The sequence below is a fragment of the Scyliorhinus torazame genome, chromosome 5 (assembly GCF_047496885.1).
Source record: "Scyliorhinus torazame isolate Kashiwa2021f chromosome 5, sScyTor2.1, whole genome shotgun sequence".
Taxonomy (NCBI): Eukaryota; Metazoa; Chordata; class Chondrichthyes; order Carcharhiniformes; family Scyliorhinidae; genus Scyliorhinus; species Scyliorhinus torazame.
The window spans coordinates 152,428,369-152,446,684 of NC_092711.1; the positions used below are offsets into that span (position 1 = coordinate 152,428,369).

The 18,316-nt window shown below is 45.1% G+C and overlaps 1 protein-coding gene across 1 annotated transcript; it reads right to left on the minus strand.

Annotated features, from left to right (window-relative positions):
- Positions 1-4,796: 4,796 nt before the first annotated feature.
- Positions 4,797-9,412, minus strand: LOC140420106 (uncharacterized). The gene is made up of 2 exons (XM_072504125.1): positions 9,282-9,412; positions 4,797-6,387 (listed from the first exon to the last, which is right to left on the minus strand). Exon 2 carries the CDS (start codon positions 6,073-6,075, stop codon positions 5,401-5,403), a length of 675 nt encoding a protein of 224 aa, XP_072360226.1. The 5' UTR covers positions 6,076-6,387; positions 9,282-9,412; the 3' UTR covers positions 4,797-5,400.
- Positions 9,413-18,316: the final 8,904 nt, after the last annotated feature.

Sequence of the window (18,316 nt, forward strand, 5' to 3'; positions counted from 1 at the left end):
ATTAGTGCGACGCCCATGGCAGTTTCCCAACTGGTGCGCAAGCCCTGTTATTCTCAGCTAAATTCAGCCTCAGCTCCGTCTCCTGGCTTTCATTGACAAGAGCAATAGACACAGAAAGGTGCCCGTGGCTCAAATGGGAAGTCAAAACTTGTGGCTCTAAACCGAGACTTCAACATTTGCCAATCAAATCCATGTTATCTATACTGGGGTTTCTATTATTACCGTGCCACCCCTTTTCATGTCACATTGATGTACTTTAGGGAAAGTGGGTGAGAGGGGAGGCAAAGGGTGGGAGTTTTAAAAGATAACTTTCCCTTTCTAACTTTGTATTGTCTATAGTGTCAGCCGTGGCTCAGTGGGCAGCTCTCTCACCTCTGAGTCAGAAGATTGTGGGTTCAAATCCCAGTCCAGGGACCCGAGGACAAAAATCACATCCAACATTCCTCGTCCCAGCACAGAGGGAGGCTGAAAGAACAGCCTTCTTTCAAATAAGATGTTAAACTGAGGCCCTGTCTGCCCCTCTCAGGTGGGTGTAATAGTTCCCACAGCCACTATTTTGAAGAAGAGCAGAGGAGTTATCCCCAGTTTCCCGGTCAATATTTATCCCTCATTCAACATCACTAAAAATACATCATCTGCTCATTATCACATTGTGTAGGATCTTGCTGTGTGTAAATTGGCTGCTGTGTTTCCTACATTACAACAATGACTACACTTCAAAAGGCACTTCATTGGCTGGAAAGCACTTTGCGACGTCCTGTGGTTGTGAAAGGTGCTATAGAAATGCAAGTTTTTAAATTGAAGGTTTATGCTTTCTGATCTTGTTATCTGGAACTTTATTGATTTCAGCCACCCCCAACCTACCATTTAATAAATTCACTTTGGTTCTGACAAGGCAATTAAGGCAAAGACAGAATTCGCTTTATATTAAATTTAAAAAGTTTATTCAAAGAAACTTTAAGACATTGACTTTTACAACTTCATGTGGGTGATCAGTCTGTAGAAGAGTAACCCTCTCTGGCTCCTTCTTTGACAGTAATTCTTGTGGAATTCAGCCTCGGGAGTCTGGCTCCTTCTTTGACAGTAATTTCCTTGGAACCCGGCCTTGGGAGTCTTCAGTACTTGGCCAGCAAGGAAGACCTTCAGAACCTCTACTTTTATCCCCAAAGTGACCATTACTTCCCGTCAGGGTTGGGCCTGTTGTAACATGACCATTGGTCAATTTGGTCACTGGATTAATTTAATTGGATCCCCAATTACTAACACCTTCTCTCATTATCTTAGACAAGAATACAATAGAACTGTTTCATACTATCCCTTTATCTGATTCTATACAATCCCTTATTCATACAGTTTCAAATGTTGAGGCTAATCAGAGCTTGAAGGTCTCTCTTGCCAGTATATTTATCCCCATTGCACATATTTTACATACACAGCAATTAAGCTTTTACATTTTTTACAGGAAATAAAACTCTCTTACTATAACTTACTGATTCATTATTGATCATTTAATTGTCACTCAATTAATGCTCATTACTTAATCAGTCATCGGTTACTGGTAGCTAATTAATACAGTAATCTTTAATTAATACATTTGGTTAATACAATATCCACTGGTTGAAATGAAAATCACTTATTGTTACAAGTAAGCTTCAAATGAAGGTACTGTGAAAAGCCCCTAATTGCCACATTCCAGCACCTGCTCAGGGAGGCTGGTATGGGAATTGAACCGTGCTGCTGGCCTGCCTTGGTCTGCTTTCAAAGCCAGCGATTTAGCCCTGTGCTAAACCAGCTCTGTTGAAAAATACTGTTTTATGGAAGACAATCACTTTCTTTCTGACTAACTTTGATTGGATTGAACAATGAGTCTTAGACTTGAGCCAGACTTTGGCAGGATATGATACCCTGTAGCTTTACAAAATTCTGGAACAATTTGTTACTTTAAATAATTTCGCCTCATTCAGCAGTTTCGAGAAACAGTTTGGTTTATACAGAATGAATTTTTAAAATAAAGGTCCAGTCACGTTTTCAAGTTTAACTTGGCTTCCTTAACTTTGTTACTTACAACAGTGAAGTTGGACGAGTGATTTTTTAAAACAAAATATTATTAATGAGGCATACCCAGAATTTCCGACGTTACAACAGTGACTAAACTTCAAGAGTACTTCAAAGGCTGTAAAAAGCTTTAGGGGATTGTGTGGTCATGAAAGGTGTTATAGAAATAGATATAGAATCCCTTGAGTGCAGAAGGAGGCCATTCAGCCCATCGAGTCGGCACCGACTCTTCCAAAGAGCAATCTACCCATATCCACTCACCCGTAACGAAAGAGAAAATGCTGGAAAATCTCAGCAAGTCTGGCAGCATCTGTAGGGAGAGAAAAGAGCTAACGTTTCGAGTCCAATGATTCTTTGTCAAAGTTAACAATCAGAGAATGTGGGGAATATTTATACGGTGGAGTGAGAATGAAAGGTGAGTCATAGCCACAGAAACGGGGTAATACTCCCCACATTCTCTGACTGTTAGCTTTGACAAAGAGTCATTGGACTCGAAACATTAGCTCTTTTCTCTCCCTACAGATGCTGCCAGACCTGCTGAGATTTTCCAGCATTTTCTCTTTCGTTTCAGATCCCAGTATCCGCAGTAATTAGCTTTTATCCACTCACCCGTAACCCCATAACCTAATCTGCACATCCCTGGACAGTGAGGGGCAATTTATCAGGGCCAATCCCCCTAACCCATACATCAGGACTGTGGGAGGAAACCAGAGCACTCAGTGGAAACCCACAGAATGGGAGAACGTATAAACCCCACCCACACAGTGACCTTGGCCAGAATTGAACATGGGTCCCTGGTGCTGTGAGGCAACAATGCTAACTACTATGCCATTGTGACGCTCAAATAAATGTAATTGATTTTTAGAACTAGTCCCCAAACTTGGATATATCACACTCGGTCCACTCACAAAGATCACTCATAAAGACTGAGGCTTGATTTTATGTAACAACCATGTCTTTCACTTCATTTCAAATACCCTGTGAAAATCCAAACACAGTATCTCATGAAAGTATTTGATTTAAAACAGAATGACTTGTTGTGATTTGGGATTCACTGCCTGACAATGGTGCAGGAAGTAAATTCTACTGTAACTTTCAAAAGGGAACTGGACAGATTCTGCAGGAAAATAAACTTGCAGGGTGATGGGACCAATTAGCCTGTTCATTCAAAGAGCTAGCATGGGAATGCTGGGCTTAATGGCCTCCTTCTTTGCCTTTTGATTCTCGTTTACATTTTAAGAAAATCTTAGACTTGAACCAGAGTTTGGCAGTATTTGGGAAATATCTGAAATCCACTTCCTACGAAGGGGGTAGAAGCAGAGATGATGAAATGTTTCCAATAGGAAATTGTATGGGCTTTTGAGGGAAATAAACCAACAGGGATACGGGAATAGAACAGGACAATCATTTGATCAATAGAAATCTACAAGTTGTGAATCTTTGGAATTCTCTACCCCAGAGGGCTGTGGGAGCTCAGTCACTGAGTGTGTTTAAAGCAGAGACTGACAGATTTCTAAATACCAATAACACAAATGGATATGGGGATAGTGTGGGGAAAAAGGCATTGAAGTGGATGATCAGCCATAATCGTATTGAATGGTGGAGCAGGCTCGACGGGCTGAATGGCCAACTCCTGCTCTTATGTTCCAATGATACAAAGATAGGTAGGAAAGTAAATTGTGAAAAGGACATAAGGAGGTTACAAAAGGATATAGATAGGTTACGTGAGTGGGAAAAGATCTGTAAAATCTAGTATTATGTGGGAAAATGTGACAGTGTCCATTTTTGGCACAAAGAATAAAAAAGCTTATTATCTAAATGGTGATAGATTGCAGAGCTCTGAGATTCAGAGGGATCTGGGTGTCCAAGAGCAGGAATCACAAAAGGCGAGTATACAGGTACAGCAAGTAATTAGGAAAGCTAATAGAATGTTATTGTTTATTGTGAGGGGAATTGAATACAAAAGTAGGGAGGTTATGCTTCAGTTATGCAGGACATTGGTGAGACCACATCTGGAGCACTGTGTACAGTATTGCTCTCATTTAAGGAATGATGTCAATGTGTTGGACGCAGTTCAGAGAAGGTTTACTGGACTCATACCTGGAACTGGAGGCTGGTCTTATGAGGAATGGTTGGACAGGCTGGGCCTGTGTCCTGTAGAGTTTAGGTGACTTGATTGAACCGTATAAGATCCTGAGGGGCCTTGACAGGGTGGATGTGGAAAGGATGTTTCCTCTGGTGGGAGAATGTAGAAATTGAAGTCACTTTAAAAGTAATGACTTGCCCATTTAAGGCAGAGGAGAACCTTTTCTCTCCGAGGGTCGCGAGTCTTTGGAACTCTCTTCCTCAAAGGGCAATGGAAACAGAGTCTGTGAATATTTTTAAGGTCGAGCTGGATAGATTCTTGCCAAGAACGTGAAAAGTTATCGGTGGGTCAGCGGGAATGTGGTTTTGAGGTTTCAATCAGATCAGCCGTGAACTTATTGAATGGTGGAGCAGGCTCGAGGGGCCGAGTGGCCTACTCCTGCTCCTAATCCGTATGTTATCACATCCTTTACAATAGATTGTAGCATCTTCCGTCCTACTGATGTCAGACTAATGGGTCTGTGGTTCCACGTTTTCTCTCTCCCTCCTTAAATATTGGGGTTACATTTACCACCTTCCAATCTGCAGGAACCATTCCAGAATCTATAGAATTGTGAAAGATAATCACCAATGTATCCACTATCTCTACAGCCGCCTCGTTCAACACTCTGGGATGTAGAGCATCAACTTTTGGGGATTTATTAACTTTGAACCACATTAATTTCTCCAGCACTACTTTTTCACTAATACTAATCTCCTTCAGTTCCTCGTGCTCACTAGTCCCTTGGTTCTCTCGTGTTTTTAGGACAATTTCTGTCTCTTCCTCCATGAAGACAAACACACATTGTTTAGTTTCTCTGCCATTTCCTTATTCCCCATTATAAACTCTCCTGTCTCTGCCTGGAATGGACCCACATTGGTCTTTGCTAATCTTTTCCTTTTCACATTCCCATAGGAGCTTTTCCCATCGTTTTTTGTTTCTCGCCAGTTTGCTCTCATGTTCTATTTTCTCTTGATCAGTTTATTGATCCTCCTTTGCTGTATTCTAAAACAAGTTCCCAATCCTTAAGCTTACGCTTATTTCGGTCACTTTATGAGCCTCTTCCTTTGATCTAATGTAACCTTTAATATTTCTTGTTAGCCACAGTTGCATCAATTTTCTTGTATCAGATTCCCTGAGAGAGAAAGAGAAGACAGAACGAAATGCAGCCCTGGATGTAATTGAAGCAGAAACAATAACAGCAGAATCCAACACTGTAATCAATTGTGAACTTGTTGGTGTCTCAGCAGGGACGAGGAAACACAGAATCCCTTCCCACACTGAGAGCAGATGAACGGCTTCTCCCCAGTGTGAACTCGCTGGTGACTCTGCAGGCTGGAGAACTCAGTGAATCCCTTCTCACACTGAGAGCAGGTGAACGGCCTCTCCCCAGTGTGAACAAACTGGTGTCGCCGCAGGTTGGATAAGTGAGTGAATCCCTTCTCACACTGAGTGCAAATGAACGGCTTCGCCCCAGTGTGAACTCGCTGGTGTGTCTGCAGGCTGGATAACTGAGTGAATCCCTGCCCACACACAGAGCAGGTGAACGGCCTCTGCCCAGTGTGAACAAGCTCGTGTCTTCGCAGGCTGGGTAAGTCATTGTATCCTTTCTCACACTGAGAGCAGGTGAACGGCTTCTCCCCAGCATGAACAAACTTGTGTCTCCGCAGGTTGGAAAAGCGAGTGAATCCCTTCCCACACTGAGAGCAGGTGAACGGCTTCTCCCCTGTGTGAACTCGCTGGTGTGCCTGCAGGTTGGATAACCGAGTGAATCCCTTCCCACACTGAGAGCAGGTGAACGGCCTCTCCCCAGTGTGAATGCGCCGATGAGCTTCCAGTGCAGATGGGACTCTGTATCCCTTCCCACAGTCCCCACATTTCCACCATTTCTCCATGTTTTGGGTCTCCTCGAGTCTCTCCAGTTTGGACTATCAGTTGAATCTTTGACCACACCCAGAACACGTGTATGGTTTCTCCCCGCTGTGAATGGTGTAATGTTTTTTCAGGCTGTGTAACTGGTTAAAGCTCTTGCCAGTCAGTGCGTGTGTCTCGGTGCTTTTCCAGTCACACTGATGTTTAAAATGTTTTGAAACCAACAGGTTGGGCAAACACGACTCCTTCTAGATAATGGCTGATGAATCGAGTGACTGTCAGATCTAGACGTGATGTTTGAGATTTTGGTCTGTAAATCCTATCCTTTTAACATCCTGTAAAAGGAATTTACAAAAGACATCACTGTCAGGACAGGATAGAAATTCAGAACAGATTATTTTAATTTCTCTGGAACATTCTTTCCTCTCTCGTTGCTCAAAAGCTGTAAATCTCCGTCCCACACACTCTCCCTCCATTCTTACTCTGCTGCATCTAATATTCACCCTCCCAATTCTCCTGAAGGTGCTGATTCAGGCCGAGTGACAGATCCATGCTCACTGCTTCCTGTCCTGGACACAGGGATCATAACAAACTGAAGCTGCAGTCGGCCATTCAGCCCATCGATCCTGCTCAACCATTCAATGGGATCATTGGCCGATCTACCTCAGCACCATTTTCCCACACTATCCCCCATATCCCTCAATATCTTCAATATTGAGAAACCTGTCAATCTCTGTCTTGAAAATACTTGATGATTGAGGCTCAACAGTCCTCTGGGGTAGAGAATTCAAAAGCTTCACTACTTTAAATTAATTGAAGATCCTGGCCACGTGTCACTGTCCATGTGGAGTCTGCACATTCTCCCCGTGTCTGCGTTGGTCTCACCCCCACAACGTAAAACGATGTGCAGGGTCGGTGAATTGGCCACGCTAAATTGCCCCTGAATTGGGAACTCTTAAAAAAAAAAAATTTTTTTAAATAAATACATTTACGGGATTTGGGTGTCGCTGGTTAGGCGAGTATTTGTTGGCCATCCCTAGTTGCCCTTCAGAAAGTGGTGGTAAGTGGCCTCCTTGCACATGCACTGTGCTCTTAGGGAGGAAGTTCCAGGATGTTGCTCCAGCGACAGTGAAGGAATGGCGATATATTTCCAAGTCGGTCTGGTGAGTGACTTGGAAGGGAACCTCCAGGTGGTGGGGTTCCCAGGTATCTGCTGCTCTTGTCCTTCTAGATAATAGTGGTCGCTTTGCTGAGCACCTTCGGTCTGTGCACATTCAGGACCCTGACCTTCCAGTTGCTTGCCATTTTATTTATTTATTTATATGAATTTGGAGTACCCAATTAAAGGGACAATTTTGCCAATCCTCCTATCTGCACATCTTTGGGTTGTAGGGGCAAAAAGACAAGCAGACACGGGGAAAATGTGCAAACTCCACATGGACAGTGATCCAGAGCCAGGATCGTACCTGGGACCTCGGCGCCCTGAGGCAGCAGTGATTAACCACTGTGCCACCGTGCTGCCCCTGCTTGCCATTTTAACACAAGACCCTGTTCCCAAGCCTGTCCTTGGCTTGTTGCAAGGTTCCAGTGACGCTCAACACAAACTGGAGGAACAGCATATCGTCTTCCGGTTAGGCACGCTACAGCCTTCTGGTCTCAACATCAAATTCAACAACTTCAGATGATTAGCTCTACCCTACCTCAACCCCTTTGTTTTCTTTCCGTTTCATTTTAACTGTCCATTACCTTTTATTTCTTTGTCTTTCTTCATATATATACTTCCCCCTCACTCTTTCCCCCTATCTTATCACCCCATTCTTTACTTTTCATTCCCTTTGCTTCCCCCCTTTTTCTCATTTTACCTCTCTGCCAACCATGCCCCCCTCTCCCCACATCTGTCACAGCTTATCCTCTGATTTTAGTTTGTCTGCTGTTTGTCTTTCACACCTTTTATTCTCTCTGGGGACTGCCATTATAATCTTTATTTTATTAATAATCTTTATTGTCACAAGGAGAATTACATTAACACTGCAATGAAGTTACTGTGAAAAGCACCTAGTCGCCACATTCCGGCACGTGTTCGTGTACACAGGGAGAATTCAGAATGTCCAAATTATCTAATAGCACATCTTTCGGGACTTTTGGGAAGGAACCGGAGCACCCAGAGAAAACCCACACAGACACGGGCTGAACGTGCAGACTCGGCACAGTGACCCAAGCCGGGATTTGAACCTGGGACCCTGGCACTGTGAAACCACAGTGCTAACCACTGTGCCACTGTGCTGCCCTTTAGCACTCTTTTTCCTTTGTTTCTGACTCATCTTTCTTTCCTTCACCCTACAGTATAAATATCTCCCACTTTCTATCCTTTTTCCCTTTGACAAAAGGTCACCTGGACTCGAAAACATTAGTTCTTTTCTGTCCTTGCAGATGTTGCCAGACTGGCTGAGACTTTTCAGCATTTTCTCTTCTGGAAATATATAACGTAGCTCTACAGTACTATATTACACAACTAGAAATAATAATAAATGTGCTTTATTACAGAACCAACAATATATCTAATCTGTATGATATAACACTACACATATTTCAATCCTACATTAATTTACTGTCCCCTTAAATGTCAGCCATCTCCTGGGGAAACCAGCCCTTTAATTGTGAACACTAGGAAAGAGACCATCAGGGGCAGCAAGGTAGCACAGTGGTTAGGCCAGTTCCTTCACAGCTCCAGAGTCCCAGGTTCGATTCCCGGCTTGGTTCACTGTCTGTGCAGAGAGTCAGCACGTTCTCCCCGTGTCTGCGTGGGTTTCCTCTGGGTGCTCCGGTTTCCTCCTACAGTGCAAAGATGTGCAAGTTAGGTGGATTGGCCATGCTAAATTGCCCTTAGTGTGCAAAATGTTTAGGTGAGGTTACTGGGTTTCGGGGATGGGGTGGGCTAAAGTGGGATGGTCTTTCCAAGGGCCGGTGCAGACTCAGTGGGACAATTGGCCTCCTTCTGCACTGGAAATTCTATGAATCCTTTTCGCCAGACAAATAAACGTGTCAAGCTGAGGGAGCAAAGGGTGTCAATGTCTTTGAGAGAGAGAGAGAGAGACCTGGGCCAAGCTTTGCAGAGTCTGCACCCTCCCTGGATTCACTTCCTTTCCCTTCAGTTGCTGCAAGTGACCAATTGAAGGTGCGAATGAGAAAATAAATGGAAAGGGGGGAAAAAAGAAAGTATTTTACTCACAGATGTTCCGAACAGCAGAACGTTTCAGTCTGCATGAAGCTGAAACGTCATTAACACAACGCCGCGTTTTGATTGGCTGGAGGACCAGAGTCCTTCCAGTCCTCGAAGTTTTTCCATTGGTTGCTGGCCGACTGAAATAAATAAGCAACGGATGTCACGTGGTCATGGATGCCCTTTTGAGCTCAATTGGAATAACCTTCTGTGCGCATGCGCATCTTTTCTTCTCCTTTGGATAGAGCGATTTACCCGGCGCGGGGGACTATGGGGGATTCAGCCGCTAGTACCCATCCGGAGCCCAGTCTCCAAACTCCAGGGACTGGGATAAAAGGGAGTGGGGGGAGGGCGCAGTGACCCCGCCCTGACACAAAGTACATGTGGGTAGTCACTGGGTTTGATTGTGACGTCCCCCTTCAGACACCTGGGTGACATATTGGGGAGGGCAATAGGTGAGAGAGAAACTGAACCCGAGAGTCAGCATCGTCAGGGGAGGAGAATTGGGGAAAAGCAGGAGGAGGATAGTGGGATGAATTAGTGTTACAGTCAATAGGGAGGGAGTGTGTGGAGGCAGAGTCAGAGAGAAGCAGTATTTTCTGTCACATGATCATGAACTTGGACAATTTTACCAAATCATCTGTGAAACCCGGATTTACAATGTCCCTGTGAAACACCTTGGGATATTTAATTACATTAAATGTGCTGTATAAATGCAGATTAACCTGATATTGAAGGCTGTCACTTGAGCTCCTCCACTACCCTGAACACCAAGTCCCCGATCATCAACAGTCTGATTAACCAGCTTATTCACACAGATCAGACCAACCCAGCCCACCCATTCTCAGTGAATCTGCTTTTCTCAGGCTCCCTTGTAACTCCATCCCTGCTCTCACTGCGTTGAGTGCAAGTGTGAGCAAAGCATTTTTGTCTTCAGATTTTTACTGTGAGAGGTTACACCTATCAGGAGACGATGAATAGGCTGGGTCGCTGCTCTCTTCAAAATACAAGGCTGAGGGACTAATGGAGGGCTGTAAAGCATGAAAGATTTTGATACACATGGAAAATGTTTTCACTTGTAAGGGTAAGAGAAAAACTAGAGGCTATCAATGTGAGAGAATCTAATCAGGAACTCAAGACAATCTTCTTCCCCAGAGAGTGGTGGGAATGTGGAACTTGCTACCACAGGGATTGGTGGAGGTGAATATCATCGATATATTTATGGGGAAGCTGGTTGAGCACATGAGGGAGAAATGAACAGACGGATACATTGATAGAGTCAGATGGGAAAGCATGAGAGGAAGCTCAAGTGAAGTACAAACACTGGCATGGATTGGTTGGGCTGTTTCTATGTTGTATATTCAATGTAATTTAGCCTGGTATTCCCTTTAACTCTCCCATAGTCGATTCCGGGTTAAAGAGAAACAGTTTCACTCCCGGAAAAACATTTCAGCTCATTGTTTCCAGCTATTGTCCAATCAGTGCCTCTTGTCAGCCAGGTATCCGTGTGAAGAGTCAAGGTATTCAATTCAACTACAAATATCTCCTGTAATTTGTCCCAATATATCTGTGAAGAGCAGATCTTTTTTTTCAAATGGGCTGGATTAGTTAAATTTAATAGGTTTTAATCAATTCTTAAAAGTGCTTAATTATCAGTCTTACTCAAATCGTAGAGTTTGTTTTATACAAGACAAAGCAGACACTGGATCAGCACCCCATTCACCATCTACAAACGGCACAGTAGCACAGTGGTTAGCACCATTGCTTCATAGTGCCAGGGACCCAGGTTTGATTCCCGGCTTGGGTCACTGTGAGGCGTCTGCATGTTCTCCCTATGTCTGCGTGGGTTTCCTCCGGGTGTGCTGGTTTCCTCCCACGAGTCCTGAAAGATGTGTTGTTTGGTGAATTGGACATTCTGAATTTACCCTCAATGTACCCGAACAGGTGCCGGAGTATGGCGACGAGGGGATTTTTGCAGTAACTTAATTGCAATGTTAATGTGAGCCTCCTTGTGACATTAATAAAGATTATTATTGTAAAGAAGTTCTGCATCGACTTATCAAGCATCCTTTGACGGCAGCATCCAAACAGGGTTACACCCATTTTCCAACATTAGAGGTCGCTGTGACTGTTGGATAGAATCAATGTGGGAGCTTTAGTGAACTAGTCTGCCCAGGGTCTATTTCTCAAACCTCATCACAACATATTGCCTAGTTAGCCACGAACTGACAGAATTATTGTTACATTTCAGGATGCTCTCCTCCTTCTGGGTGGGTAGGTTTCGGAGGACGACCTGCCTCCTGCACGGTTCGCGTTATTTGGCTGTGGTTCCCCTCCCCAGTCTCACCTCACCAGCTTCTGCCCCTCATCGACCCAACCCTGTGCAAAGAGCAGCAAAGACAGGAGCACGGAGTCGAGATGCAGATCAGCCAGGAACTGACTGAGTGGAGATTCTCTAATTAATCTTCATGTTTATTGGCGTTTCAATGGGGACTGGGACCAGTTCTAATGTTTGTGTCTCTCTCTCTCACTCAAAGATTTTAACGTGTTTACATAAAGCTTCATCATCTCAGATACACAACAAACCCATTGAATGTCCCCATTTTATTGACCTGATCCAGGTTTGACTTGTTTATTAAGTAAACACCTTATTATCTTCCAGGTCTTAATAATAAACAGATGTGCCAGATTAAACTGGATTTCCTTTGGTTCCTCCCACCTTTCCCAGATATCAAAAGGAAATTGGATGGGGACTTGAGGGCAATAAACTCACAGGGGTACGGGGATAGAAGGCGCGAATGGGACTGAATGGATGATTTACAGAGGGTTAGCATGGACCCGATGGGTAGAATGGCCTCCTCCACTGCCCTAATGACTCTGTCTCTGTAGAGATTGATAACTTATTAAATGAAAGGAATCTCCAATGGAGAGAAAACCAAAGGACACAATTTCACATTTTCAAACTTTCACTGTCACAAACCAACTAAAATCGACACAAACATGAATTAACAGGGACTGGATATTTCACAGAACAAGAGAAATTTCACTTTAATAGTCAGTACAACAAAGATACATCTCACGTCGTTATGAGCCCTCACATTACTTCCTGTAGAAATGTTGCACCATGGACAATCTCGGTCTTCCCAATCTCACTCTGCAATGTCGGATCCCTCACTTCCCACCCAATGGACTTGGCCTTTGAGTCACTTCCACCAACAGCCGAATTCTATCCAAGGTCCGTGAATATTGTGAACACCAACAAACTGCACGTCTGTAAATGCTCTCTCTTTCGGATTGTGACTTTCTTATGTCCCCAGAAACTCAATTTTTGGATCTCTTTAAACAGTATGGTTGGATTTCGCATAACTAAAATAGAAGCAAGTGGTCTTATCCAATCCACAACCCCCTGCTCTCCTAGACTTCAGCTAGCCGTCCTTTCCAACTGTGTAACACATGATGTAACACAGTCCTTGCTGTATTCTCAGTGCACTGCTTCAATACCCAGACCTGTTGGAAGCTCCACGCTCTGTTTGGAACTGCAGGTTCCCTTATTAAATGTGTCTGTCCTTTACCCCCCAGCAACCAAACCTGGTTCAGTCGGATGGAAAGTGTAACTGAATACACGATTATCTGTCTATTCAGTCTTTGCTTCTTTAGCTTTTCATTCCTGGTCATTTCTTGGAACTGATGACCTCAGAACCAGGAAATCAATTCCTCTCCTTCAGAAGAATCTCCAGTTTCACTTTAGGTCTTAAAGGTCTTTTCCCAAAATAATAATAAAACAATACTAATAATAATTATTAATTTTACTATTAAATTATTATTAAAGGTATTTTCCCCAGAGTACAAGGGTCATCACATGCCCCCCCATCCCCAAGGAATAAAGCTTCCCGAAGTAAGCATGTTTTCAGAATCCTTTCATGCTACAACACATTTGAACATTATAAACACTGTAACAAGGACCTGATTACACATTGTACAGATCATGGTTTCTCTTTTTCCCATTTTACAATGAAACATATCACCTTGGCAAAACTATCAGCTTAACCCTAAACAAAACTAACCCAATGTGACAATGAGGTTTTAAAGTTCAGCTTGCTCGAGAGTCCCAATGCTCTTGTCAACAAAATCCATTTTACTATTGGTTGAACCTTCCCAAGAGATCTTCTTTCCCAAGTCACAGTCTTTCCAGTTTTCCCATGTCCATGTCCTTGGTTAAGGGATAGGATTTGTGACAGCTTCAAAGGTTTTCCATATCTGAGGTCTGGTTAACTTGGTCAGGAACCGCACTGCTGATTGCTGGCGATCCATCTGGATTTTGAGAGCTGCCTGTGGGAATTGGACTTCGAGAGGAAATTCCGTCATGTTGCTTTTTCCGGGCAGCACGGTGGCCTACTGGATAGCACAGCTGCCTCACGGCGCTGAAGTCCCAGGTTCGATCCCGGCTCTGGGTCACTGTCTGTGTGGAGTTTGCACATTCCCCCGTGTTTCCATGGGTTTCGCCCCCACAACACAAAGATGTGCAGCCTAGGTTGATCGGCCAGGCTAAATTGCCCCTTAATTGGAAAAATGAATTGGGTAATCTAAATTATTGTTTTTAAAAACTTGGTCAGGAACCACACTGCTGATTGCCGGCGATCTATCTGGATTTTGAGAGCTGCCTGTGAGGAATTGGACTTTGAGAGGAAATTCCGTCATGTTGCTTTTTCTGGGCAGCACGGTGGCCTAGTGGTTAGCACAGCTGCCTCGCGGCGCTGAGGTCCCCGGTTTGATCCCGGCTCTGGGTCACTGTCCGTGTGGAGTTTGTACATTTTCCCAGTGTCTGCATGGGTTTCGCCCCCACAACCCAAAAATGTGCAGAGTAGGTGGATTGGCCATGCTAAATTGCCCCTAAATTGGAAAAAATAATTGGGTAATCTAAATTTATTTTCAAAAAAAAATGTTGCTTTTTCCCTTCGGGTTCAGCAATTTGTGTGGACAGTGGGATCTGTGTACACAGCAGCACAGTGTACACAGGGGAGGGAGTGACCCTGGAAGTACTCAACATTGACTCTGGACTCCAAGAGGTCTCGTGACATTGGGTAAAATATGGGCAAGGGAACCTCCTGCTGATTATCACCTACTGCCCCATCCCGCTGGTCAATCAATATTCCTTAATGCTAAACATCACTTTGAGTCAAGGACACAATGTATTCTGGGTGGGGGATTCCAATGTCCATCATTGTCTCAGTAGCTTCACTTCTAAGTGAGCTGGCTGAGTACTAAAGGACATAGCTGCTCGACTGGGCCTCCAGCAGGTGGTGAGGGAAGCAACAAGAGTGACAAACCTCCTGAACTTCATCCTCACCATGAAAAAGAAATGAAAATCGCTTATTGTCACAAGTAGGTTTCAAATTAAGTTACTGTGAAAATCCCCTAGTCGCCACATTCCGGCGCCTGTTCAGGGAGGCTGGTATGGGAATTGAACCGTGCTGCTGGCCTGCCTGGGTCTGCTTTCAAAGCCAGCTATTTAGCCCAGTGTGCTAAACCAGCCCCTTAAATCACCAACCTGCCTATCACAAATAGATCTGTCTGTGACAGCATTGGGAGGAGTAATCACCACATGGTTCTTGAGCAAAGTATGATCTTCACATGGAGAATAATGCCCCCCCCACCCCCCAACATTGTGTTGTGTGGCACTACCACTGTGCTACATGGGATAGATTTCAAACAGATTGAGCAACTCATAACTGGGCATCCATGAGATGCTGTGGACCATCAGCAGCAGAATTGAATTAAATCGCAATCTGCAATCTCATGGCCGGGAATATCTCCACTCTACCATTACAATGAAGCCAGGGAATGAACCCGGTTCAATGAAGAGTGCAAGAGGCAATACTAGGAACAGCACCAGCCATACCTGAACGTGAGGTGTCAACCTGGTGAAGTGATAACAGAGGATGACTTACCTGCCAAACAACAAAAGCAATCTTTGACAGAAAGGGCTAAGAGATCCTACAACCAAGGGATCAGATCTAAGCGCTGCACTCCTGTCACACCCATTGGGAATGGTGATGGACAACTAACAGGAGGAGGAGGCTGCACAAATACCCCCATCCTCAATGATGAGGAAGCCCAGCACTTCAATATCAAAGACAAGGCTGAAGCATTCGCAACAATCTTCAGCCAGAGGTGCCGCATTGATGATCCATCTCGATCTCCTCTTGAGGTCCCCAACCTCTCAGACGGCAATCTTCAGTCAATTCAATTCACTCAGAAGCTGAACTGAACCAACCATATCAATACTGTGGCTACAAGACTAGGTCAGAGGCTGAGAATCCTGCAGCAAGGAACTCACCTCCTCAATCCCCAAACCCTGTCCACCATCTGCAAAGAACAGGTCAGGGGTGTGATGGATTATTCTTACTGTCTGGATGAGTGCGGCTCCATCAACATTCAGGAAGCCCGACACCATCCAGTACAAAGCAGACCACTTGATTGGGACCAATCTAACACTTTCAACACTCACTCCCTCCACAACCATCACACAGTGGCAGCAGTGTGTGTACCACCGACAAGATTCACTGCAGGAATTCACCATGGCTGTATCACCAGCAACTTCCAAACCCACGGCCTCTGCCACCTCGAGAAGGACAAGAGCTACTGACACATGGGAACCCCATCATCCGCAAATTCCCCTCTGAGCCCCACATCATCCTGACTTGGAAGCAAATCGCCGTTTTTCACTGTCGCGAGGTGAAAATCCGAGAACATTATTAAGGAAGTAATATCAGGACATTTGGAAAGTCAAAACACAATCCATCAGAGTCAGCATGGTTTTATGAAGGGTAAATCATGTTTGACTAATTTGCTCGAGGTCTCCGGAGATGTAAGAAGCCAAGTGGATTATGGGGATCCTGAAGATGTAGTATCTCTGGACTTCCGAAAGACATTTGATAAAGTGCTGTGAAGAAGGTTTTTTTTTTTTTATAAATGTTTTATTGAAAATTTTTTCCCAAACAACAATTTTTCCCCTCTTACAAAGCAAACGCAACAATAACAATACAGAAATTTTAAACAATACACAAGTAACAAAACCCCTTTATCTTTGACCTAAACTAAACCCCCCCCCCCCCCCCCCTCCCCCTGGGTTGCTGCTGCTGGTCATCTGTCTTCCCTCTAACGTTCCCCTAGGTAGTCGAGAAATGGCTGCCACCGCCTGGTGAACCCTTGAGCCGATCCTCTCAGGGCAAACTTTATCTGCTCCAGTTTAATGAACCCCGCCATATCATTTACCCAGGCCTCCAGTCCGGGGGGTTTCGCCTCCTTCCACATGAGTAGGATCCTGCGCCGGGCTACTAGGGACGCAAAGGCCACAACGTCGGCCTCTTTCGCCTCCTGCACTCCCGGCTCTTCCGCAACTCCAAATAGAGCTAACCCCCAGCCTGGTTTGACCCGGGCCTTCACCACCCGCGAAATCACTCCCGTCACTCCCTTCCAATACCCTTCCAGTGCCGGGCATGCCCAAAACATATGTGCGTGGTTTGCCGGGCTCCCGCCACACCTCCCACATTTGTCCTCCACTCCAAAGAACCTGCTCAATCTTGCTCCCGTTATGTGTGCTCTATGTAGCACCTTAAATTGAATCAGGCTAAGCCTGGCGCATGAGGAAGAGGAATTTACCCTGCTTAGGGCATCAGCCCACATACCCTCCTCTATCTCCTCCCCTAGTTCTTCTTCCCACTTTCCTTTTAGTTCGCCCACCGACTCCTCCCCCTCTTCCCTCATCTCTCGGTAAATCTCTGACACCTTGCCCTCTCCGACCCACACCCCTGAAAGCACCCTGTCCTGTATCCCCTGTGTCGGGAGCAATGGAAATTCCCTCACCTGTTGTCTAGTAAATGCCCTCACCTGCATATATCTCAAGAAATTTCCCCGGGGCAACTTATACTTTTCCTCCAATGCTCCCAAGCTCGCAAAAGTCCCATCTATAAATAAATCTCCCACCCTCCTAATTCCCAACTGGAACCAGCTCTGAAATCCTCCATCCATTCTTCCTGGGGCGAACCTATGGTTGTTCCTGATTGGGGACCCCACCAGGGCTCTCCGCACCCCTCTCTGTCGCCTCCACTGTCCCCAGATATTCAATGTTGCCGCCACCACCGGGTTCGTGGTAAACTTTTTAGGTGAGATCGGTAGCGGCGCCGTCACCAGCGCCTCTAAACTCGTCCCTTTACAGGACTTTCTCTCCAGTCTTTCCCACGCCGCTCCCTCACCCTCCATCATCCATTTACGTATCATTGCCACATTGGCGGCCCAATAGTAATCGCCCAAGTTCGGTAGTGCCAATCCTCCTCTGTCCCTACTACGCTGAAGGAACCCCCTCCTTACTCTCGGAACTTTCCCTGCCCACACGAAGCTCGTGATGCTCCTGTCTATTTTATTAAAAAAGGTCTTAGTGATTAGTATAGGGAGACATTGAAATACAAATAAGAACCTCGGGAGGACCATCATCTTAATTGCTTGCACCCTGCCCGCCAGCGATAGAGGCTGCATGTCCCACCTCTTGAAGTCCTCCTCCATTTGTTCTACCAACCGTGTCAGATTAAGTCTGTGCAAGGTTCCCCAGCTCCTAGCGATCTGAATCCCCAGGTATCGGAAGTTTCTTTCCACTTTCCTTAGAGGCAAGCCTTCTATCTCTCTACTCTGGTCCCCTGGATGTATCACAAATAATTCACTCTTTCCCATGTTTAGCCTATACCCCGAGAAATCCCCGAACCCCCTCAAAATTCGCATAACCTCTATCATTCCCCCCGCTGGGTCCGACACGTATAACAATAGGTCATCCGCATATAACGAGACTCGGTGTTCTTCTCCCCCTCTAATCACCCCTCTCCATTTCCTGGAGTCTCTCAACGCCATGGCCAGAGGTTCAATTGCCAACGCGAACAACAATGGAGACAGCGGGCATCCCTGTCTTGTTCCCCTATATAGTCGGAAATACTCCGATCTATGTCGACCTGTAACTACGCTTGCCGTTGGAGCCCCATAAAGAAGTCTAACCC